The sequence below is a fragment of the Typopeltis vanoorti genome, chromosome 1, assembly GCF_054136105.1.
Source record: "Typopeltis vanoorti isolate ZY-2024b chromosome 1, IOZ_Tvanoo_1.0, whole genome shotgun sequence".
NCBI lineage: Eukaryota > Metazoa > Arthropoda > Arachnida > Uropygi > Thelyphonidae > Typopeltis > Typopeltis vanoorti.
Genome location: NC_143549.1, coordinates 96,424,819 through 96,445,973, shown reverse-complemented (window position 1 = coordinate 96,445,973; position 21,155 = coordinate 96,424,819). Strand labels below are relative to the sequence as shown.

The window sequence follows — 21,155 nt, the reverse complement described above, 5'->3', positions numbered from 1 at the left end:
GCCATATATGAACTATTGTACCCAGATTTGGTCACCTGGTTTTCAGAAGGATGAAGAGATGTTGGAAAGGGTCCAAAGGCGATTGACTAGGGTAGTTTCTTACCACTGGAATGTTGAGTATGAGGAAAGATTGAGAAGATGTAGTATGCAGAGTCTGGTGGACAGGAGGAAGATGGGAGATATGATAGAGACCAACAAGTTGGTAAGGGGTTGTTATAGGATAAATGCTGGAGAAGTTCTACAGAAAATAGTGGGAGATCAAGGGAGAACCAGACTTAATCCCTGGAAACTGTTTAAAGAGGGTATGAGTAGATAAGTGAGAAGCAGGTTTTTTTCATGCAGAGTTGTGAATGATTGGAATGCCTTACCTGAGAGTGTGGTGTCTGCAGAGAATTTGAGTGTGTTTAAAGCACAATATGATGAGTGTGTGTGTATGATAAAAAGACCTCCTAAATGAGTCTTTGACTCCATGGGGCCTTGGATGATAATAATAATAATAATAATAATAATAATAATAATAATAATAATTAAATTCGCCCATCGGGATCACTTTCTTTTTACATGCTCAACTAATTTGCCTAAACATTTCAAATCTGCATTCTCTGCATTCCCTGGCCTATAATAGCATCCTCTCAGATATACTAACCTGTTTATTTTAACTTCACACCACACAGATTCAAAATCTGTGCATGCACTATGAACTTCCACACTTTGCAGTCACAATTCCTCTGCAATCATTAACATTCCCCCCCCCTCCTCTTTTCACATTTTTATCCTTTCGGAAATTATATATATCCTCCTAATCATATTCCCAGACAACAAAGTTTCACTTATTCTATCTTTGGACATACTGACTCAATCAATGCTACAAACTCAGCTCTCTTATTTCTTTTTACTGTCTAAAATGTGTGCTGTGTTGCTCCATAAGTATGTGAAGCTCCTAACCTCTTTTAGATCATGTCCATTGACTTTTATTCTCTTTTTCATCCTCTTCTCTCTAAATATTATTGTTTTAGTAACTTAACTTCAGTAATGTTCTTTTTCATCTTCTTCAGTAATAACTATGTTATCTGCAAATTTTCGAATTACTGATTCTTGTACCTTGAACTGAAATTTTGTGGTTCTTTCCAAAAGTGTGATAAAGATGCTGAAGGATATTTAGATCTCCTTGCCACATGCCTCTCGTGATCCAGAACCATCTTCCTGTTTTTTCACAATTCCTCATAGCAGCCTCTGCATTATCACTGATAATCCACATACTAGGCTCCTATCCACACCATAAGATTCAAGTACAGCCAGTGCCACTTTCTGAAAGTCATCAAAAGGCATGAATATTAATTGTGGAGAAAACATAGAACACTCTCCACGATTAATCTTAACATTAATATTTGGCACACAGTGCCTCTTTTGAATCCTACTTGTTCATCCTCTAGATTTTCTTAGTAATTTTTATTATAATTTTATATAATAACTTTGTATAACTACTTTTTATAATAATAATTATAATTTTTTTTATGTCTAGGGAATATCAGATTTCACACCACCACATAAATCGTATAGAACGAAAAGTGATGTTGAGAACTCCATCTCCCTGATATTTGTTAATTGGTTTAGGTATATGATAGGATTGTTTTGTTTTGCTAAAAATTGACGTAATCCATAGTGATTAGAATTTTAAGTGAATATTTACAATTATATCTTTTAAATAATGTAAATTTCTTATCTTGCATATAAGATCTTAATAGGATTGTCACTAAAAATATGGCATATAATTTTTACATAAAGAATATTTTCTTTCTTTTTTTAAAAAAAATAATAAATAAATAAATGATAATAAATTAACAGTAATAATAACTGCTCCAGTGATTTCTGCTCCTCTTTTTTCCAAATAGCCAAAGTTTAATAGAATTTATTTTTTAAGATATTTTTGAGAAAGTTGTTTGCCTAGAGAAAATAATAGCCTGATTACATATCACTTTTTGATGTGAAACTTTGATATAATATTGATTGTATACTGTAAAATAAATATAATAAATGAAATTTTTGATATGCTGTGTAAACTCTGAAGAAAACATTGATTGATTCCGCCAGACAGGCATGTGGTGAGGTTATCTGCAAGGATAAAAAAAACAGAACTCCATTGGACACAGGAAGTTAAAGAGGCAGTGAAGGAAAAGAAGAAAGCATATCAAAAGTTCCTGTCAAATAAGTCAGCTTGTGCTCTTAGAGAATACAGAGACAAATGCAAGAATGGTAAACACTGTGTAAAACTAGCTAAACAAAAGTCATGGGAGGACTTTGGCAAGAATATAGAAAATAAATATCAAGAAGGTGGCAAAATATTCTGGAGGTTGTTGAAGAAGCTTAGGAATGGAGGAAAGAGTGCTGTAAAAGGAGTTAGAGATGATAAAGGTGACATGAAAATGGGAGAAAAAGATATCCTTGAATTATGGAGTAATTACTTTGAAAAACTGCTAAATGAAACAAGCAGTGATGATAGCACAGTGGTAAAAAACATTGACCAGGCATGCAGTCAGGAATACATATCCATACTTGAAGTAGAAAAAGCCATCAAAGGCTTGAAATGTGGAAAGGCAGCAGGAGTAGATATTCGACCAGAAATGCTGAAGTATGGTGGTATAAGAGACTTACAGTGGCTGCGCTGCATAGTTCAGAAAGCCTGGACAGAGAGACGAATTCCCGATGATTGGAGTAAAGCTCTCATAGTACCCATACATAAAAAGGGAAATAAAAGTGAATGTGAGAATTACAGAGGTATTTCCCTACTGAGTGTTCTTGGCAAGATCTATGCAAGTATACTTGAGAAATGGTTGAGAAGAATTGTGGAAGAAAAGCTTGGTGAAGAAAAGCTGGATTCAGGCCAAATAGAAGCTGTCAGGATCAGATCTTCACTTTACGACAAATAGTCAAGAAAGCATGGGAATATAACAAAGATCTGAATTTAAGTTTTGTCGATTTGCCAAGAGAGGAGCTATTCAATACACTACAGTTATATGGTGTCAATGGGGCATTATATCAAGCGATACATAATCTTTATTTGAGTTGTAAGTCAGCACAGGAAGATGGTTTAATGTTAAATCTGGGGTGAGACAAGGATGTACATTATCCCCTCTGTTATTCATTATCTATATGGATCATATTATGAAGGAAAGTGATATTAAACATGATATCAAAATTGGAGATGTTAATGTCAGCTCTTTGCTTTATGCAGATGATGTTATACTTCTAAATAAATCTGCTACAAGTCTGCAAGATTCTCTGACTAAATTGAATAACTGTTGTAATAAATATGGTATGAAGGTCAGCAATAAAAAGACAAATGAAAATAGGCAGAATCATTGAAAATGTCAACTGTGTTGTGAATGGAGAACCTGTGGAACAAGTAAAACATTTCAGTTACTTAGGCACGATTTTTAATGAAGATGGTAAATTGAATATAGAAATAGACAACAGAATCAACGAAGCTGGTATGGTGGGAAATTAATTGAATAAATTCATATGGAATAAGAGAGAAATTAGTTGGAACACTAAATTAGTGTTCAAACCAGTTTTAACTTATGGGTCTGAGAGCTGGGTGAGAAGTAAAACACTTGACCAAAGACTAGAGACCGCAGATATGAGAGTCCTGAGAAAGATTAGAGGCGTGAACAGATGGTATCAATGGCAATATCATATTAAAAACGCGAATATAAGGAAAGAACTTGACATTGTCAGCATCCAGGAATGCATTAGCAGAGCTAATCTCAGGTGGTATGGTCACTTAAACAGAATGGGTGAAGAAAGAATAGCAAAACAAGTGTTCTCTGCCAAGTTGGCAGCAAAATGACCCAGAGGAAGACCAAGATATAGGTGGATTGATACGGTACAAAGCCTTAGATGATAGACATATAAGATCTGATAATGTTGGACTCTTGACAAGTAACAGACTGATTTGGAGGAAAATTGTAGATAGGGAGTTAGTAATGATGTAATTTTTTTTCATGTAGTACTATCATATCCTGTATACCCCCTTGAGGGTACATGGCAGGAATTTGATGATGATGATGAAATGAGACCTCCATAGAATCAAAAGACTCATTACAAAAAGTCCATACTCTCATACAAAAAGATCATCAAATTGGACCTTAAAAACCCATTCACATTTTTTACACTCCTTATACTGTCAAGCAATGCATTCTACAGATTAACCACTCTCCATGCAAAGAACCTGATCCTCACTCCTTTACTCTTACCATCCTTATACAGCTTCCATGGGTGGCCTCTTGTTCAACCTTTATCTCTCCCTACTCTGCAAAAAATCTCCTGCACATTAATTGAGACACAACCCTTTGCCAAATTATTTATTTATTTATTCAGTGTTCGGTAAAAATACAAAAAATTAATAAGCAAAACTGTACACAGATTGGAAGTTGTTACTAGTCAATAACACTATTTGAGAATAAATTCAATTTCCTAAGGTCTTCGGGGAAGGAGTGTGTGAGGTAGTCATCAGTAATATGATGCAAAGTCTGCACAGTGCTACACACACAAAAGGCAGACTGCAAAATTCCTCACAGATGTAATAAGTAAGCAGAGCAGCCTTATCCAATCCTAAGTCTATTTTTAGCTGCATCCAGAGTTGTCTAGGTAGACTGAATCCTGAAGGTTTGACCTGTGACCAGATATTTCTGATTTTATTTTATTTTTCTTAATAGTAGCATCTTCTCTTCTGAAGAAGTGATGAGTAATATGGGAAAAGACATGCAAGCATGGGGGATGAGTAGTCCTTAAGGTACCAGAGATGATTCTCGTTGTTATGTTAAGCTGCATGTCCATGAGAGTTGTGCACTGACTTTATCTCCAAACTGTATATTCTGCAACTTGAAAGACCAGAACAGCTGTTTTTAGGGATGAAGCATTACAACCCCAAGTTGTGCCTGAGCTTGTTTAAGAAGATATTGTCTTAACATTTATCTTTAACTTTTTTTTTTTTTTTCAAATGCTGTTGGTGTGTGAAGCTACATTCAGGTGTAACACCAAGGTAGCAAGTTACTTTCATGGATTAGAGCCTGTTACAGAAGTTTATATTTAGTTTTATGTGGGCCTCATAGTTATTTAGGGGAAAAGTTGAAATGACAGTTGCTGGAGTTAGGAGATAGTCATCAAGTTTTGGAGTATTTTTGCAGTGAGCTCAGATATTTGCTCATTGTTTCCTCGATGCCTTAGAAGGTATTTGTCTTGAATGGCAGTTGCTATGCCACCAGCATAAATAAACTTTCAACTGCCTGTTGGAGGGATAGCTCTTGTGTTCAAGTTGAATGAAGCTGGTGTGAGGATAAATACTTGTGGCAGTCTATCCTATAGGATAAATGTCCTGCTTTTTTTTTTTATGTGAATTCAGGTGAACCTTTAGTTTCCTATTGAAGAGCATTTGTTCTCTAGTAGTTTTATAATTTTTTGGCAGCTTACTATTTTGGCTGTTTTATACAGTAAGCCTTTCTTCCATACAGTGTAAGAGACTGATGTTAGGTCTATAAATGCAGTATCTGTTTTTAAATCCTTTTGGTATCTAGTTTCTGTGTGGGTTGTGAGAGCTAGAAAACCTGGTTGCAGCAGCTTCTGCAGTCTAAACCCAGCCTGTTCACTGGGTAAAATGGCTTCTGTTTGTGGAAAATCCAAGAGAGGACAATCCTTTCAAAAGGTTTATAAGGATGCCGTGTAACACTACAGGGCAGTAGTTATTAGGTTCATCAGGTGACTTGTTGAGTTTTGGCAAGACTGTTATCTTTGATTCATACCAAAGTTTCGGGAGTCATTCATCATTTATTATTGAAGAGAAGAAATAGGTAGCCAGATTTTTCCTATTAGGCCAAGATGAATAAGAATATTAAGATGACATCAACACCAGAAGCTTTAGCTATTTTGGTTAGTTTGAGGGCTTCATCAATTTCATTTAGAATTATTGGATTGGAGTATAGATGTAGGAAATGGATCTCTTTTTAAGTTTCTGTGAGAATTTTGGATTTAGCTTTTTTGTTCTAAGATTTTTGCACAGCTGTTTAGGTTATTTTTCCTTTATGTTGAACATTTTTCCACTTGGTTATATTATAAATTAAAGATGCCAAGAAATTATATTCTTGGTTTCATCCTTTATCCAAGTGCAGGCAAACAAAGTTTGTGATGACTTCACATCAATTGCCTTATATCCCATAATACAAAGCACATATCCTTACAGACATCTATAATGCTATGCATTATGGGAAGGCCAATAGACCAATAACCCAGACCAATTTCCACCTTTATTGAGGGCTCATCAGTGGGAACCAGAGTATTACTAAAATACACTGGATTAGAGTTAGATGTTGAAAGTTTTTTCACTTGGAAATATGACTTCTGCATTACCTGACCTAGAAGTGATACCAAGGTTGAAGTAATGCAGAAGTCATATTTCCAAGTGAAAAAACTTTCAACATCTAACTCTAATCCAGGGTATTTTAGCAATACTCTGGTTCCCACTGATGAGACCTCAATAAAGGTGGAAATTGGTGTGTGCATGAAGTAACGTGATGAGTTGTCCTGTCATGACGTTACTTCATGCACACTTTGTTTGCTTACACTTGGATAAAGGATGAAACCAAGAATATAATCGCTTGGCACCTTTAAGTTATTATTTTTCCTTTAGTTCTATTGGAGGTGCTGATACCTCCTAGTCAACAGAGCAGGTAACCAAGCCTTTCAACTTGATCTAGTAAAGTTAAGGTTGTTTATTTCTTCATGCCAGTCAACTTTTCTACCTTCATCCAAGGACTTTAAGAGAACAGAAGCAGTGTCTGGATGGTTCTGTTGTTCATATTCTGCCAGAAGAATACTACTCTCAGCTGATCAGCATGATGTGTACATCTTTTTGAATCCTCTGGAGATGTGTATTTTGTCAGATGCTATTGAGGAGTATAGTGATTATTTCATAAGCATCAACTAGGTGGAATTATGCTAATGTTGTTTTCAATGAATTCAATAATCTGTTACCAGTTTGCTTTCCTTGAGATTTCAATGGAATATTGGAAAGCTATTTATTCTGAGGATTATAAGTCCCATTGTAATTTAGGCAGAGTCTGCGCTGGCTTTGGGGAAAAAGAGATCGTACAAGATAGGTTGAGGTGAGAGGAGTTCCTTCTGTATCAGTGATGGTAAAGCAGAGGTTAACGGTAGTTGCTGATCAGCATCTTTCAGATTTGAAGGTTTCAGGTTGCAATAGTGATGCCAACCCAGTCCCAGACCTGGGTTGTCATCATTATTGCAATCCCATAATGCTCTGCCAGATGTAATCCTCAAGTATGATACCGGGATATGCTGACTGAGGAAGTGCATGAATCGGTCAGTCAAGTAGAGGAGGCTTATATACAATACAAATTGAGGAGTTGTGCCAAAGAAAAAGTTACACTTTATGAGTGCTCCAGATGTTCAGAGATGCTTTTGTATAGATTACAAAAGCTTGTAATGTAAATCCCTTGTTTGTTTTAAGATGATTAAAATAATACAGAGACTCTAATGGACTTTTTGAACATAGCCTTCTGCCTAATTTTTGGACATAAACCTTGTTGTTGACCTGGGTGATGTTTGCACTGGTATGTCTGTTTTGATGGTGTTTGTTTGTGTGCTTATCTTGTAGTCTAGGATACCATTGCTGACATTTGGACCCCAAGGTGCGGTATTAGTCAGAAGTTGCTGCTTCCTAGCCAGGGCCAGTGCAAGCTACCATCATTACCTGAAATAGAAGCCATTCTGGCAGCAGCTGTCCACCTAACCTGGTGGACAGTCGCTGCAGTTGATCCTTGGACCATTCCAAAGCTTATTTTACACCAAGCAACCTCTTAACTATATACAATCCCAAATCCACCCATGTTTAGAATACTGCTCGTATTTAGATTGTGCACCTAAAACTGTCCTTGATGCCGTACAAACGTGAGCTGTTAGGCTCATAGATGACTCTCTTACAGATTCACTTTAACCTCTTTCTCCTGTTAATACAACTGCAGCATCTGCCCAAACATCCCTTTACTGTGCAACTGCAAACAGACTGAACCTGCTTCTATTCTTCCTCTTTTATTTAGTCCACCTCTGTCTTCTGGAACAGCTTTCCTCATGATATATTCCCAAACAATTACAGCCTGCAACTCTTCAAAAAAAAAAAAAACATCAATAATTTCTATCTCAGTCCTCATCTGCAGTTCACACATGGAATCAACATAAAAAAATAGTTGTTTATCTATCTCTGGGGGAAGGAAGGAAGGAAGGAATCCACTGTCTGCCACCTATGGATCTGTCTGTTCCCCCTGCAATTTGCATTCCCTCAAGCTTACATATCTCTAATTCCAGACATCCAGTGATTTGGTGTAAATCTTCTCTGATCCCTCTCTAAGATATCTTCTTCCCCCTTGATAACCAGGAGATCAGATCTGTGCACAGTAATCCATATGCAGCCTATTCAAAATCTTATACAAGGGAATACTCTGCTGTAATGTTTTCACAATTTAAGCAGTGTAAACCCTAAAGTTCAAGTGTCTCTGTCCACCATCTCTCCCAGATATCTCATCTCTTCCACCTTATTCAAAATTTTCCCATTAACTATATACTCTGCATTCCATCATTGCCTACCAAATATCAAGACCTTATACTTCGCAACATTAAACTGATAATTCCACTCACTTGACCACTAGCACAGTCTATTAAGATCCTCCATAAGGCCATACTGTACTGCTCCTCATAGTTCTTACCACCTCTGCATCATCATCTGCAAACAGCTGTATATCTCCAGTTAAGCCTGTCCCATTATTATTAATATGCAACTTAAACTATGTTGTCAGATCATTTTATATTGTGGTTTAAGCCAATAAGAATACAATTTGGTCGGCTAAATCCCAAATTGCCAGCCCATCCTCATTCATTCAGTGTCTAGGTAGATACCTAACAGGGTGCACCATGAGAAGGTGAGGATTGGACATTAGGTCAGAAGCCCCTGTTCAGTTCTCTGCATTCCTTTAAAGGCTATGTGGAGGTCTCGTCTCAGTTATACAGCTTTGACCCTTAAGCCCCCCCCCCCTTAAGGTAACAGATTGATTTGGAGGAAAATTGTAGATAGGAAGTTAGTAATGATGTAAATTTTTCTTTCATGTAGTACTATCATATTCTCTATACCCCCCCCCCCCTTGAGGGTACATGGCAGGAATTTGATGATAATGATGATGAACTTAAACTATAATGGTCCAAAAATAGAATCCTGCTGCCCTCCACTCATGACTTCCTCTTTGGGGATACCACTCCCCCATTCACTATCACCATCAAACTTGCTAATCTCTTATCCAATCCTATCCATTTCAGTTTAGTTACCAGCTTACTGTGTGGCAATCTCTCCAAGTTCTTTGAAAAATCCAAGTATACCACTGTACGTACACTCCCTTTTTCACTGAATTCACTATAAATTTTATTAGCAAAAGTGCAGTATGAGCACCAGTAAGCTGCTTATGCACTAAGCTAATAAAAATAAATAAATAAATAAGGAGGCTTTTAGTATATGGCCATAATGAAAGAATGATTATGGAAGGATGATATTTGTTGATGAAAATGACAGAATAATATTCACTGCAGAAGGTATAGTTGTGATATTAAGTGAGCACTTCATAAAGGTATTTCATCTTTGTGAACATGTTGTAATTCCAAACTTGAATGCAGTGGGAAAGGAGGAGTGACTAATGGTGAGCAAGCTGTATTGAGAACTTAAGCCAATGATGATGATGATGATAAGGCTGTACATGTTGATGCTATATTACCATATGTTTTCAGGGAGTATACAGAATGTTGGTGTACTTGTTTAACATGTTCTTACAATGGACCAAGTTCCAAAGGAGTGGAAAATAAGTAAAGCTGTTTTCCTTCATCAGGTAGTTATTAAGACTAAGGCTTCAAATTATAGAATAGTCTATGTATCTGGAGTGCATAGTGAGAACCAAGATGCAGGATGATCATGTTTTAGCAATGTACTTGCTTATTATAACAAAGTGACAAATGCATTAAACTCCTAATATGACTCTGTGAAGAGACATAAGAGGTGTTCCATAAGTGAGGGATTGCCCTTCAGCTGCTGGTGAAATCCACTACTTTTATCATTTCTTTATTGACTCTGTAAAGTAGTGAGCAGACTCTCTGGATCCATGATTTTAACCATAAATACCAGATCTCTGTTGTCTGGTGTGATCTTCTTCAAGGACATTGTCAGGAGGAGAGTGTGACTGGAGAGGTACATCTTTCAAAAGGTAATGCAGGTGTCTTAAGGTGAGCTCAGCAAGGACAAACTGTAGAGCAGAAAGGCAAAAGCTGGTTTGATCTTGATTTTTGGTTCAAATACAGACTAGAAAAGCACAGCTTAGTGATCCTTTTATTTTTAGAGTTTTAAGGAAGAATTGTGAGAAAAGTTATTACAGTAATAACTGACACATAGCAGCCAAATGTTGATTGCACGATGTCACTTTTTTGATGCTTCAATGTAAATTCTTCCTCTTTGCAAGGAACTCTCCATTCCTTGCAAGGCAGAATTCATTTAGCATTGGATTATTCACCTAATAAGGAATATGAGCTTGGTTTAGACTGTCATGAGACAGATTAGCTTTAGTTTCTGAAGACTAGTCATTGCAATAATAATCCTGCTCAGTACAGGAGAACTGCAGATTCGCACACCTGGTACGTGTGCTTGATCCAGTGACCAGTGATGTGAAGCTAACATCTGTGCAATTATGGCTACTGCCTCTAAGTCAGAATCCCATCTAACACCTGTAATGATACTGTTCATACCTTCTGCATTGAAAAGCAGTGCTGTTATTACAGTGCAATCACTCTGGCCATGTGGTCACTAGAATGGAGCCAGCTGTTCAGACTATGTAGCTACTGCTTCCTACACCACACCATTCACATGACTTACAGAAACTGAATTGTATACAGACAGCTTAGGTACTGGTCTGATGTCATGCTTAGAAGAGCAGCCTACATATTGCAATCTATTTTTTTTTTATGTTGTGCCCATACACAGGAGGTTGGTTGGTCAACCTATAGTACATTAGTACCATGTTTGGGTAGTGGGTTAGGAAAGGAGGAACTTGTTTACATTTGATTTAAATTACTGTAAGTTGGGAAACACAGCAGGGGGGGAGGGACTGTTCCAGTTGCAGGGATGAAGGAGGAGGAAAAGAAACTTGTTCTGTTTGTTTCTAGGTGTACTGTAAAGGGATGTTGAGCAGCAGCCACACGTGTTCCAAAGCGTTTAGTACTGAGTGGAGGAATTATTGATGTTATTTCAAATGAGCATTTCCCATGGAAATATTTGTAGAATATACATATTGCCAAAACCAAACATCTGTGCGAAAGTGCAGGGAGTGAGTTGGTAAGAGATGGGTCATTAATAACTCTAATTGCTCTCCTCTGTATTGAGTAAAACATTTTGAGGGAGCTTTTAGGGGGCCTCACCCCATATGTGGGAGCAATATTCAATAGCTGGGCAGATTTGTGATTTGTATAATGTTAACAGCTGTTCAGAGGTGAAGTAACATTGAGACATACTCTGACACTATTTCAAATGACATTATATATAGCATCAGACTTAGGGATCCTGAAATGGGTGGTCTCTAGTACTCTCTTCTCCAGATGTCTTTTAAAATCACTCATAGTCTTGGGCCAGCTATCAGTGATTGGCTAAGTGTGGCAAATGACTCTTCCCCAGTTTCTGAAGGTTATTTAAACAGCATTGTCTATTCCTATTTTAGAATAAAAGATGTCAGCTGATTTATTTATTTTATTCTGTAATTATATATTTAACTTTAATCGAGTGTTATCATTATATTTTTAATTAGTTGATTCCCACATATGGAGGACCACATATGTGGAAATTTTTGTGTGGGAATATTGTGTGTGATGGAGGACCATATTTTTGCAGGAGGTCCTCCATCACACACACACACACACACACACACACACACACACACACACACACACACACACACACACACACACACACAGCTCATCATACCATGACTTGAATGCATTCCAACCACCCAAAACTCTCCATGCAAAAACCTACTCCTCACCCTCTTTATACTGCTTCAAGGGATAGCCTTTTGCTCTCCCCCATCTCCATCCATTCTATAAAAATCTGATCCACATTAATCTGGTAATATCCCCTCACCAACTTATATGTATTTCTGTCCTGTTCCACCCCCCACCCATCCTTCTATCTACTAGCCTCTGCAATTTGCAATCCCTCAATCTGCCTTCATACTCTGCATTCCTGAAATTACCTTAGTCAATCGTCTCTGAACTCCTTCTGAACATCTCTTCATTTGAAAACTTGGTGACCAAACATGCACACAGTAATCCATATGCAGTCTGCTCAAAGCTGTATACAATGGAATCATAACATCCTTACTCCTACACATCAATGATCAATGTTCTTTGCATCATTCTCATAATGCGCTGTGCTGTCCTTGCAATTTTAACAAAATGTCCCCAAAATGTCAGCCCTTTTCCTCCAACACCTGAGATCTCTCATTTCATCTACCTCCTCTAAGATTGGTGATATCCCCACCAATCTTATACTCTGTATTCCATTTGTGCTTCCCAAACTTGAAAACCTAATACTTTGTTATGTGGAACTGTATCCCCCATTCATTTGCCCATTCAGAAAGTCTATTCAAGTCCACTTGCAAGGCTATAACATCCATTGTACTCCTCATAGATCTTCCCAACTTTGCATTATCTGCAAACAACTGTATATAGGTATTCAAGCCCTACGTATACCCTTGGGGACACACCACTGTACAATGGTAACTTTCCTCCTCTAATATATCACTCCCCCATACACAACTTAATGATACCTATCAGATAGTCAATCTCCAATCCAGTGCACTAATCTAGTATCCAATGGCATCTGTTCCAATTTAATTATGATCTTTCAATCTATCAAAAGCTTTAGCAAAATTTAAATATCCCATCGTGTATGCTTCTCTTTTGTCCAATGCACCTGTCACCTTATTAGAGTAAGTAAGTAGACTGATAAAATACAATCTTCCTATAGCAAACCCATGCTGTCCATCCAAGAAAATGTTGCAACCACCCATTTGCCCTCTTTTCACTCCTTTGGAATTTGGGCATATCTAAGACACAGTTTAAAGAGGTAAGTTAAAGCTGTTAACCCCCTGGAACATTTTCTCAAGACAAGTGGTAATATATCATCAAGTCATACAGCCTTTTGACATAGTTTACTCAGTTGCTCATATACCCTCCCCCCCCCCTGCTCATTTACCATCAGTGGCTCCTTCCTTCCTTCCTTCCAACTGCTCTCAAGTTCTGTGATGTTACTTTCGTGAGAATACCTTTATGAACTGCTCATTTAACCTCTCTACTATACCTTCCTCAATGGTTATCATTCTGCCATTCTCTCCAACCAGTATCACCCTTTTTAAATCATTCTTTGTGCTACTAACCACGTCAAAAAACTCCTTTTGGCTTCATTAGCTAACTGTGCCTCTCTTGCTTGCTCTTTGTGCAACCAACTATTTCCATTACTTATCTTATGCTGCCTAAATAATGCTTCTTCCAAATTGCATGCTTCACCTCTACATGCATCCATTTCACACCCATCTTATTTGTCCCCTTGATTTTGGAAATGCATCCAGACATTGCTTCTGGAAGACAGTTCCTGAACAGGTCCCAAGCACCATTGATCTCCTTTCCTTCCAGTTCTTCATTCCATAATATAGCTGCAAGCTGTCTCCTAAGATTGTCATAATGATCATAATCATCCCTCCATAATCACTACCATTATAGTTCCACATATATCCCTTTCTCGTAGAAGCTCTCATATGGCTAGCCACCACCCAAGTAATCACCTCATAGTTACTCTCACCAACTGGAGAGAAATTCAACACCTCATTTACAATAACATTCTCTAATGAGATAATCAAATCCAAGACCACAATCCATATGTACCTTCAGTTGCATACTGCCTAAGGTAATTGTCCCTCAAAAAACTCAAGAAATTCATTCTCGCTGCCCTCCACATTACCAGATCTATAACAACACCAAACTAGATATTTAATTCTGTTCATTTTCCCCTCGCACCATACTTGCTTCAAAACCACTGTTTTCTCCTATCATCATCTCCCCTCCACCTTAGATAGAGATACTTCCTCTGCAAGCATCGAATGCAAACATCATATCCATTCATCTCTATTCCTGTCAGAACATCATCCTCATCTAACCATGTCTGACTTATTCTGACAATTTTTGGGAAAATTTACTCTGTTAATGCTGCAATTTCATTTCGTTTATTTTGAACATTTCTGGCATTTGTAAACATACATACCAGCTTATATCTGGTTCTATAACAAGTCTTCCAACCCCACTCCTCAGATGTGATTTCTTCATACTCCCCCCCCCTCCCTTGGCCACTCGTTGCTATCATCACTGATCTTACACCTCTCCTCAAACCTCTTTGTTTTCCCCACATCCCTGATCATCTCAATCCTTTCTTATAAACACATATATCCACTTTTCTCATGTGTTTCCCTGTCCATCCCAACCTCCCCTGTTTTGCAGTTTGTCTTGTGTTCTTTCTATTGACTCATGTCACTCCCCTCTTCATTCACAAGCTCTCCTACTCCACTCAACTTACCTGTTGTTTTTCATCATCTCCAGCTTACTCACACCAAGTCCATTTAAATGTAGCTCATCTCTTATATAGCACCATTCATCCCTCAAATTAATCTAACACATTCACAAAATGAATTCCTTTCTGTTTATGCATCTCAGGTGGGCATCAGATTCATAATCCTGTCTCCTCATAATCCTGTCTCATAATCGCAGGATTATGAATCATCAGATTCATAATCCTGCATTGCCCAGGTATGATAGTGAAGAGATGTCTCATCTCTTCACTATCATACCTGGGCAACGCACGGCCACCTTTCCTACCACACTCTTATCTTTTACTCTCCTTAGCAACCTCCTGATATCCATCCTTACATTCTTCTTGTTGCCATCCAGATTATTTTTACCTGCCACTACTACCAATTCTTTTGCTCTCTTCTTTCTCATATCTAGTTTTTCAATTCCTCTGCTCAATCCTACCCTCTAGAAAGCAAACCTTATGCACCATTCTCAATAACCACACCCCTCATAATCGAATCCCCCATACATGGTCACTCTCGAATCATTGGGCACCTCTTTCACACTGCAATCTTTTATTCCATCTCTTATTCTCTGCATTTCACATTGTAACTGCCTCATCTTCTTCACCAACTCAGTTTTCATATCTTGAATTACCGTATTTGCCGGCGTATAAGATGCACTTTTTTTCTTTGAAAATAGGTCTGAAAAACAGGGTGCATCTTATACGCCGATACTCAGTTTTTTATTACTTTCATTTCTGGAAATTTTCTCTGTTCCGAGTTATGCGATTTCTTTCTTGCTTCCTTGCAGTGTTTGAGAGCATTCCAGTTACGTTAGTTATGTATTTCAGTTACTGGAATACATTCTAGTATTCCAGTTATGGATAGATAACATTTGGTCTAAGTGTTCTGTTGAAGAAGCCTGCCCTGCTAGTATGGGATCAGTTTCATTCTCACAGAACAGAAAATTAAAAATAAACTCAAGGAATTGAAAACTCAGCTGTAATTCCGGGTGGTCTAACTAGTCAGCTTCAACCATTAGATGTCTGTATTAATAAACCATTTAAGGGATTTATGAAGGAGAAGTGGAAACTGCATCCAGAAGACTGCTGGATGAAGTCTTCAGATTTTGAGGTTACGCCATCAGGAAGAGGCCTAGCATTTCGCAAGTTTTTGAGTGGGTCAAAGCTTCATGGGATGCTGTGAAAACTGAGACAGTGGTTAAATCATTTAAGAAGTGTGGCATTGGTAATGCACTGGATGGTACAGAGGACAATTTGTTGTATGAGGACTCAGATTCTGATTTAGAAGAGGTTTCAAGTGTCTCTTATTTAGCTCTGAAGATGAATTTCTTGGTTTTGATGAAGAAGATTAAAAGATAGGTACTCTTTCCTAGTTAGATTAGGTATTTGTTGAAAGTAGACCTACTTATTACTTTATATTTGAAATACTGTAAATTCATTATAATATTCGGTGATAAAGTTTTTTTCCTAAAAAATGTGTACAAAAAAGGGGGGTGCTTCTTATACACCCGCAAATACGGTACTTTCTCATTGTTTTTGGCTATCTCTACCAGGTCAGATGCACTTTCATCCTTGTTACCTATCCATCAGTTTAACTTTCACATATGCTACTTTCAATCACCTCATTGATACTCTGTCAAAACACTTTCATTTTGATGGCTTTAAGGACTAACTTTCACTACTTCATTTTCTCACTTCCAATGTCTCTATTTTTGGCTTGTAAAACATTATGACACTGTCTCTCTCCACTGTCACTTTCATACCACAATCCATTTTCTCTCTCTCAGCAATGAATACATAGCGCGTGCACACACACACACACACACACACACACACACACACTACATTTCACAAAATCTCCCTTGTCAAACCCTCTGCAGTAGCATGTCTTGGCCCCCTCATTATTTGCATCAGTGCCATCAGTAATGCTATTTATGTATCATACATGGTACAAAGATATCAAAAAAATATAACATACTCAACCACACAGTTACTGAATCCTGAATTACTACAAGGATAATAAAACCAGTAATTATCAAAAATATGAATTTAATATCAAAACAACTTAAAACTTATCTGTAAGCTCACATTATCACTCCAGTGCAGTGGCGCGCCCAGAGGGGGGAAGGGGCCTGGGTACCCCCTAAAGAAAAGGAAAAAACACTAGAAAATTTTCCAAAAATCTTTTCCTAATTAAAATTCATTTTTTTTTTTTATTTATGTTGTGTCGTGTCTTCTATTTCTATACTACTTATGAATTAGCACTCACTACAGATGTTCAGTCATAGGTCATATGTGATGCATAGTGTGTATTCACAAATCGTCTACTCAACTCGCCCCCTCCAAGGTTAAATCTGAGCGCTCGGTCCCCTCCAAGATTAAATCCTGAGTGCACCACTGCTCCAGTGCACACTACCTCTGTACCTGATTTGAAGGCATACAGTAGTGGTTGGTACTCTCAACTTTTTGTTAATTAATTTGAACATCTTAAATAAAAAATAAAAAAATCTACTAACTTCTTTTATTACCCAAAGAGAGTAGTCAAGGCCTTTTTGCTCAAACTAACCAAGGCTATTAATTATTATATTAGGGTTCCAATGAAAACAGTATGACAGACAACTTCTGCAACTCATGATCACTAACCTATCACAATTTATTATTGTCTGAAATAGTGCAAGTTCCATGGTCTGTTTTCTTGAATTACTTGATTAAAAACCCAACTTTCAGAGAAAAGCCCTAAATGCCCATACCAGAGATTGATATTAACCCAGAAAATGATTGAGGAAAGGCTTAAAAGAATTTCTTCTAGTCAGCTAATAGTACAGAAGATAAACTTTAAAATGTTAAATATTCTAATAAATATTAGATAAAATATTAAATTAAATATTCCATTAAGATAAAATATTATTTTCATTATATAAAAATAAAGAGAGTACACAGTCCTTACCAATAACATTATATATTATTGTCTGAAAACTTGTAAGACACTATCAATTTTTGGAATAAAATTCCTACTAGCCTGTGCCAAAGATTGACTAACTCAAAAAGTACCGAAAAGAACTTGGAAATTGATATCTAGGAGAGGTAACTAAAATATAACTTATTTTATGTTCTTTCTTCCAGTGGTCTAGGATGATGGAAGCAAATGCCATTTCAACAGGACTTCACAAGCACTGAACATTGGCACAGATACAGGGTGTTCGGGATAAATTTGACAGTTTCGTAAGGAAAAAGAAAATCTTCTTTGTATCTATTAAATTTAATGAATTGACAAAAAAACATTACAGGCAGAGAATTACAATACTATCAACAAGATTTACTCAAAATAACCACCATTAGCATCGATCACAGCTTCAATTCTGCTTCGGAACCTCGAACAAGCTGATGCTACAGTCTCCCTGGGAAGGGCCGCAAAAACTGTTTTAATTTTATCCATTAACTGGGCTTTTGTATTACTGGAAGTGCGATTGGTGTCTTTTTCAACTGCGCCCCATACAAAATAATCCATGGGGTTAAGGTCTGGGGAGTTTGGAGGCCAAACATTTGGACTGGTGAAGTCGTAGAAATTTTCAGACAACCATTTTTGACTTTTCCCAGAGGTGTGGCAAGGGGCCGAATCCTGCTGCCATACATACGGCCTACCATTGGCTACCCTTGTTATCCAGGGCTTGACTACAGTTAGCAACTCCACGAACAAAGCCCGAATTCCAATGCCAGGATTCTTCAACACCTGTTCCTGCAGATTTGCGAGGAATTCTGCTGTACGAACGCAATCAGATCGTCTGCTAGGGATCTTTCTTCTTGCTACATCCTCATAGTCACCATTGCAAGTCTCTAGTTCATGCCTGATTGTTTTTACTGTATTCAGGGAGCATTGGGCAGCAGTCGTAATATCCTTATTTTGATGGCGGGCACGAATCATCATGATACAAGTTATTCTCTTCCATGATTCAGGTGGGTTCCAGCTATCCATCCTTTCTGACATCTTGTATATGAATGAAGAAGGGTCCAAACTTTTAAATGAAGAGAAGTGTGTGTTAATACATGTAACTTACGGAAAAATATAATTAATTATAAATATGTCAAATTTATCCCGAACACCCTGTACTGGTCACCTGGTTTTCAAAAAGACGAAGAGATGTTGGAGAGGAATCCAGAGGTGACCGACTAAGGTATTTCCTAATCTTGGGAATGTTGAATATGAGGAAAGGTTGAGAAGATGCAATTTTCAGAGTCTAGTGGATAGGAGGAAGAGGGATGATATGATAGAGATGTACACATTGGTAAGGAGTTGTTATAGGATCAACATTAAACAGGTTTTTCATAAAATGGTGGTTGATCAGGGGAGAACAAGAGGTCATGCCTGGAAGCTGTATAAGGAGGGGGTGTGAACACAGGAGTGAGAAGCAAGTTTTTTTGTATGCAGAGTTGTGAATGATTGGAATGCCTTGCCTGAGAGTGTGGAGTCTGCAGAGAATTTGAATGTGTTTAAGGCAAAATATGATGAGCTGTGTGTATGACAAAGTGACCTAGTAGATGAGTCTCCAATGGGGTCTTAGGGTAATAATAATATCAGTTAATGCCTTTTATTCTCATATAGGGAGTACGCAAGGCCGTTTTAGCCTATCTAACTTTTGCAGACTCAGAGCAGCTCAATTTCCACCGGTAGCCAGAAATAACTGGGCCAAGGCTATTACTAAATTAACTGGCACATAGTGAAGAGACTAACAAGTGCTGCCGTCTTGTGGTCCCTAACGCATTATTTTTGAATGTCTAAAAATAATGTTGATTTTCTTGAGTTTACAGGAGAAAATATCTGCTTACCTGTGCCAGAAATTGACTAACTCAGGAACAGTCAAAAAAATCTTAGAAAATGTTCCTATAGTTGGTGACTAGATTTGAACCCAAGTCTTCCTTCATTTTGTTAAATGCCATGGAGTGGACACGTCACTTCCACAGCTTCATGTTCACAATTTACATAATTACTGTGTACAAATATAATCTTAAGTAATATGCAAAATATAATATACTCAAAAATTAAATATCACTGTCATTTATCTGTGAGTAGGTCCTACACTAAGTTTTACTGGTCACTTCAACCTCCCCCCATGTATAAAAAAATGACATAGAATGCTCCAAGATAATTTTGGTCACTAAATCTCATACCTACCCACAACTGAAATGTAATTAAAAAAAAAAAAAAAAACCAATCAGTTAATGCCTTTTATTCTCTTATAGGGAGAAGTTGAGGTAGTGTTATCTTTATCTAACTGGAAATTGAGTGGGCAGTTCAATCTCCACTGGTAGTCAATCAGAGATAGCTTGCCTTATTCCCTTATAGAGAGGAGGGAGGCAGTTTTATCCTTATCTAACTTTGGACATGAGTTGGCAGTTCAGTCTCCACTCGTAGCCAATCAGAGATAGCTTGCCCAAGAATATAACTAATTTTAAGGGCATCTAGTGAAGAGACAGCATGTACTTTTATTTGTCAAAAAAAGTGACGCACATTTCTAGCCTTGCGAGCTTGTGCATTATCATGTTGTATGATAGCAAAAATTTTCGTGACCGGAACATGGTGGGACAACAACGTTGAATGCATTCCAAGAGACAATCCGTAACTTTTTTTTATAAAATTCTGCATTTAGTGTTCTCCCCTCTAGTATGATTCTTTGGGCACCACGCATTGAGAGTCAAATTATTACCATTGTTTTGATGCATGACTTTTGAAATCTCTATTTCTGCAGTCTGGGAGATGTTTCACCAGCCCATTCAGAATTCTGACCCTTTGTTTTTTCAGGATCGTAAGCCAAACATTAACTCTCCCTTCCAGTAATGATTTTCTCATAGAAATGTTTTTTCTGCATCCGCCATAACAATAGTATCCTGACAGAACCTTACATGATCTTTTCTTTGCTCAGCTGTTAAGGCATGTTTGCCAAATGTGCAAACAATTTCTTCTTCCCCAAATATTCACTTTTTGGGATGAAGCTCTTAGGGACGTTTGAGGCCTCTGTTGTCATCAGCAGCGCCGGCGCCTAGTATTTTTCTTGTGTGTGCGATTAATGTTCGCTTCTTTCCAAAAAAGTTTTTTTTGAATAAAGTGTGAATAAAACGAACAGGAAATGAAAACCGCTTTACAGTATAATGTTACCTACAGATTAGTCCTGCATATACAATTTTTTTTACATGGAAATCAACAATTAATCATAAGTTGATTTATGATACATCAAAAAATAAAGATGAACTATTTTAGGTATATTTTCGTAAATTTTAATCAAAAATTACAGTGATATAATTGGATCCAGGATACAATTTCAGAATTTATTTGTTCGTTTCCGGGAAGATCTAAAAGGGCCCGAACGGATGACGACGTACATTCATAATTATATGTACCATTCTGTACCATTCATTGTTTGTTTAA

At 37.4% G+C, this 21,155-nt stretch overlaps 1 protein-coding gene across 1 annotated transcript in view; it reads left to right on the top strand.

Moving 5' to 3' along the window:
* LOC150110236 (cilia- and flagella-associated protein 45-like) overlaps positions 1-1,729 on the top strand; it is a 168,219-nt gene extending 166,490 nt beyond the window's left edge. The window contains exon 12 of the mRNA XM_090392294.1: positions 1,523-1,729. Within this exon, the coding sequence (XP_090248420.1) occupies positions 1,523-1,595 (73 nt within the window). The 3' untranslated portion in view covers positions 1,596-1,729. The remainder of the gene's footprint in view (positions 1-1,522) is intronic.
* Positions 1,730-21,155: the final 19,426 nt, after the last annotated feature.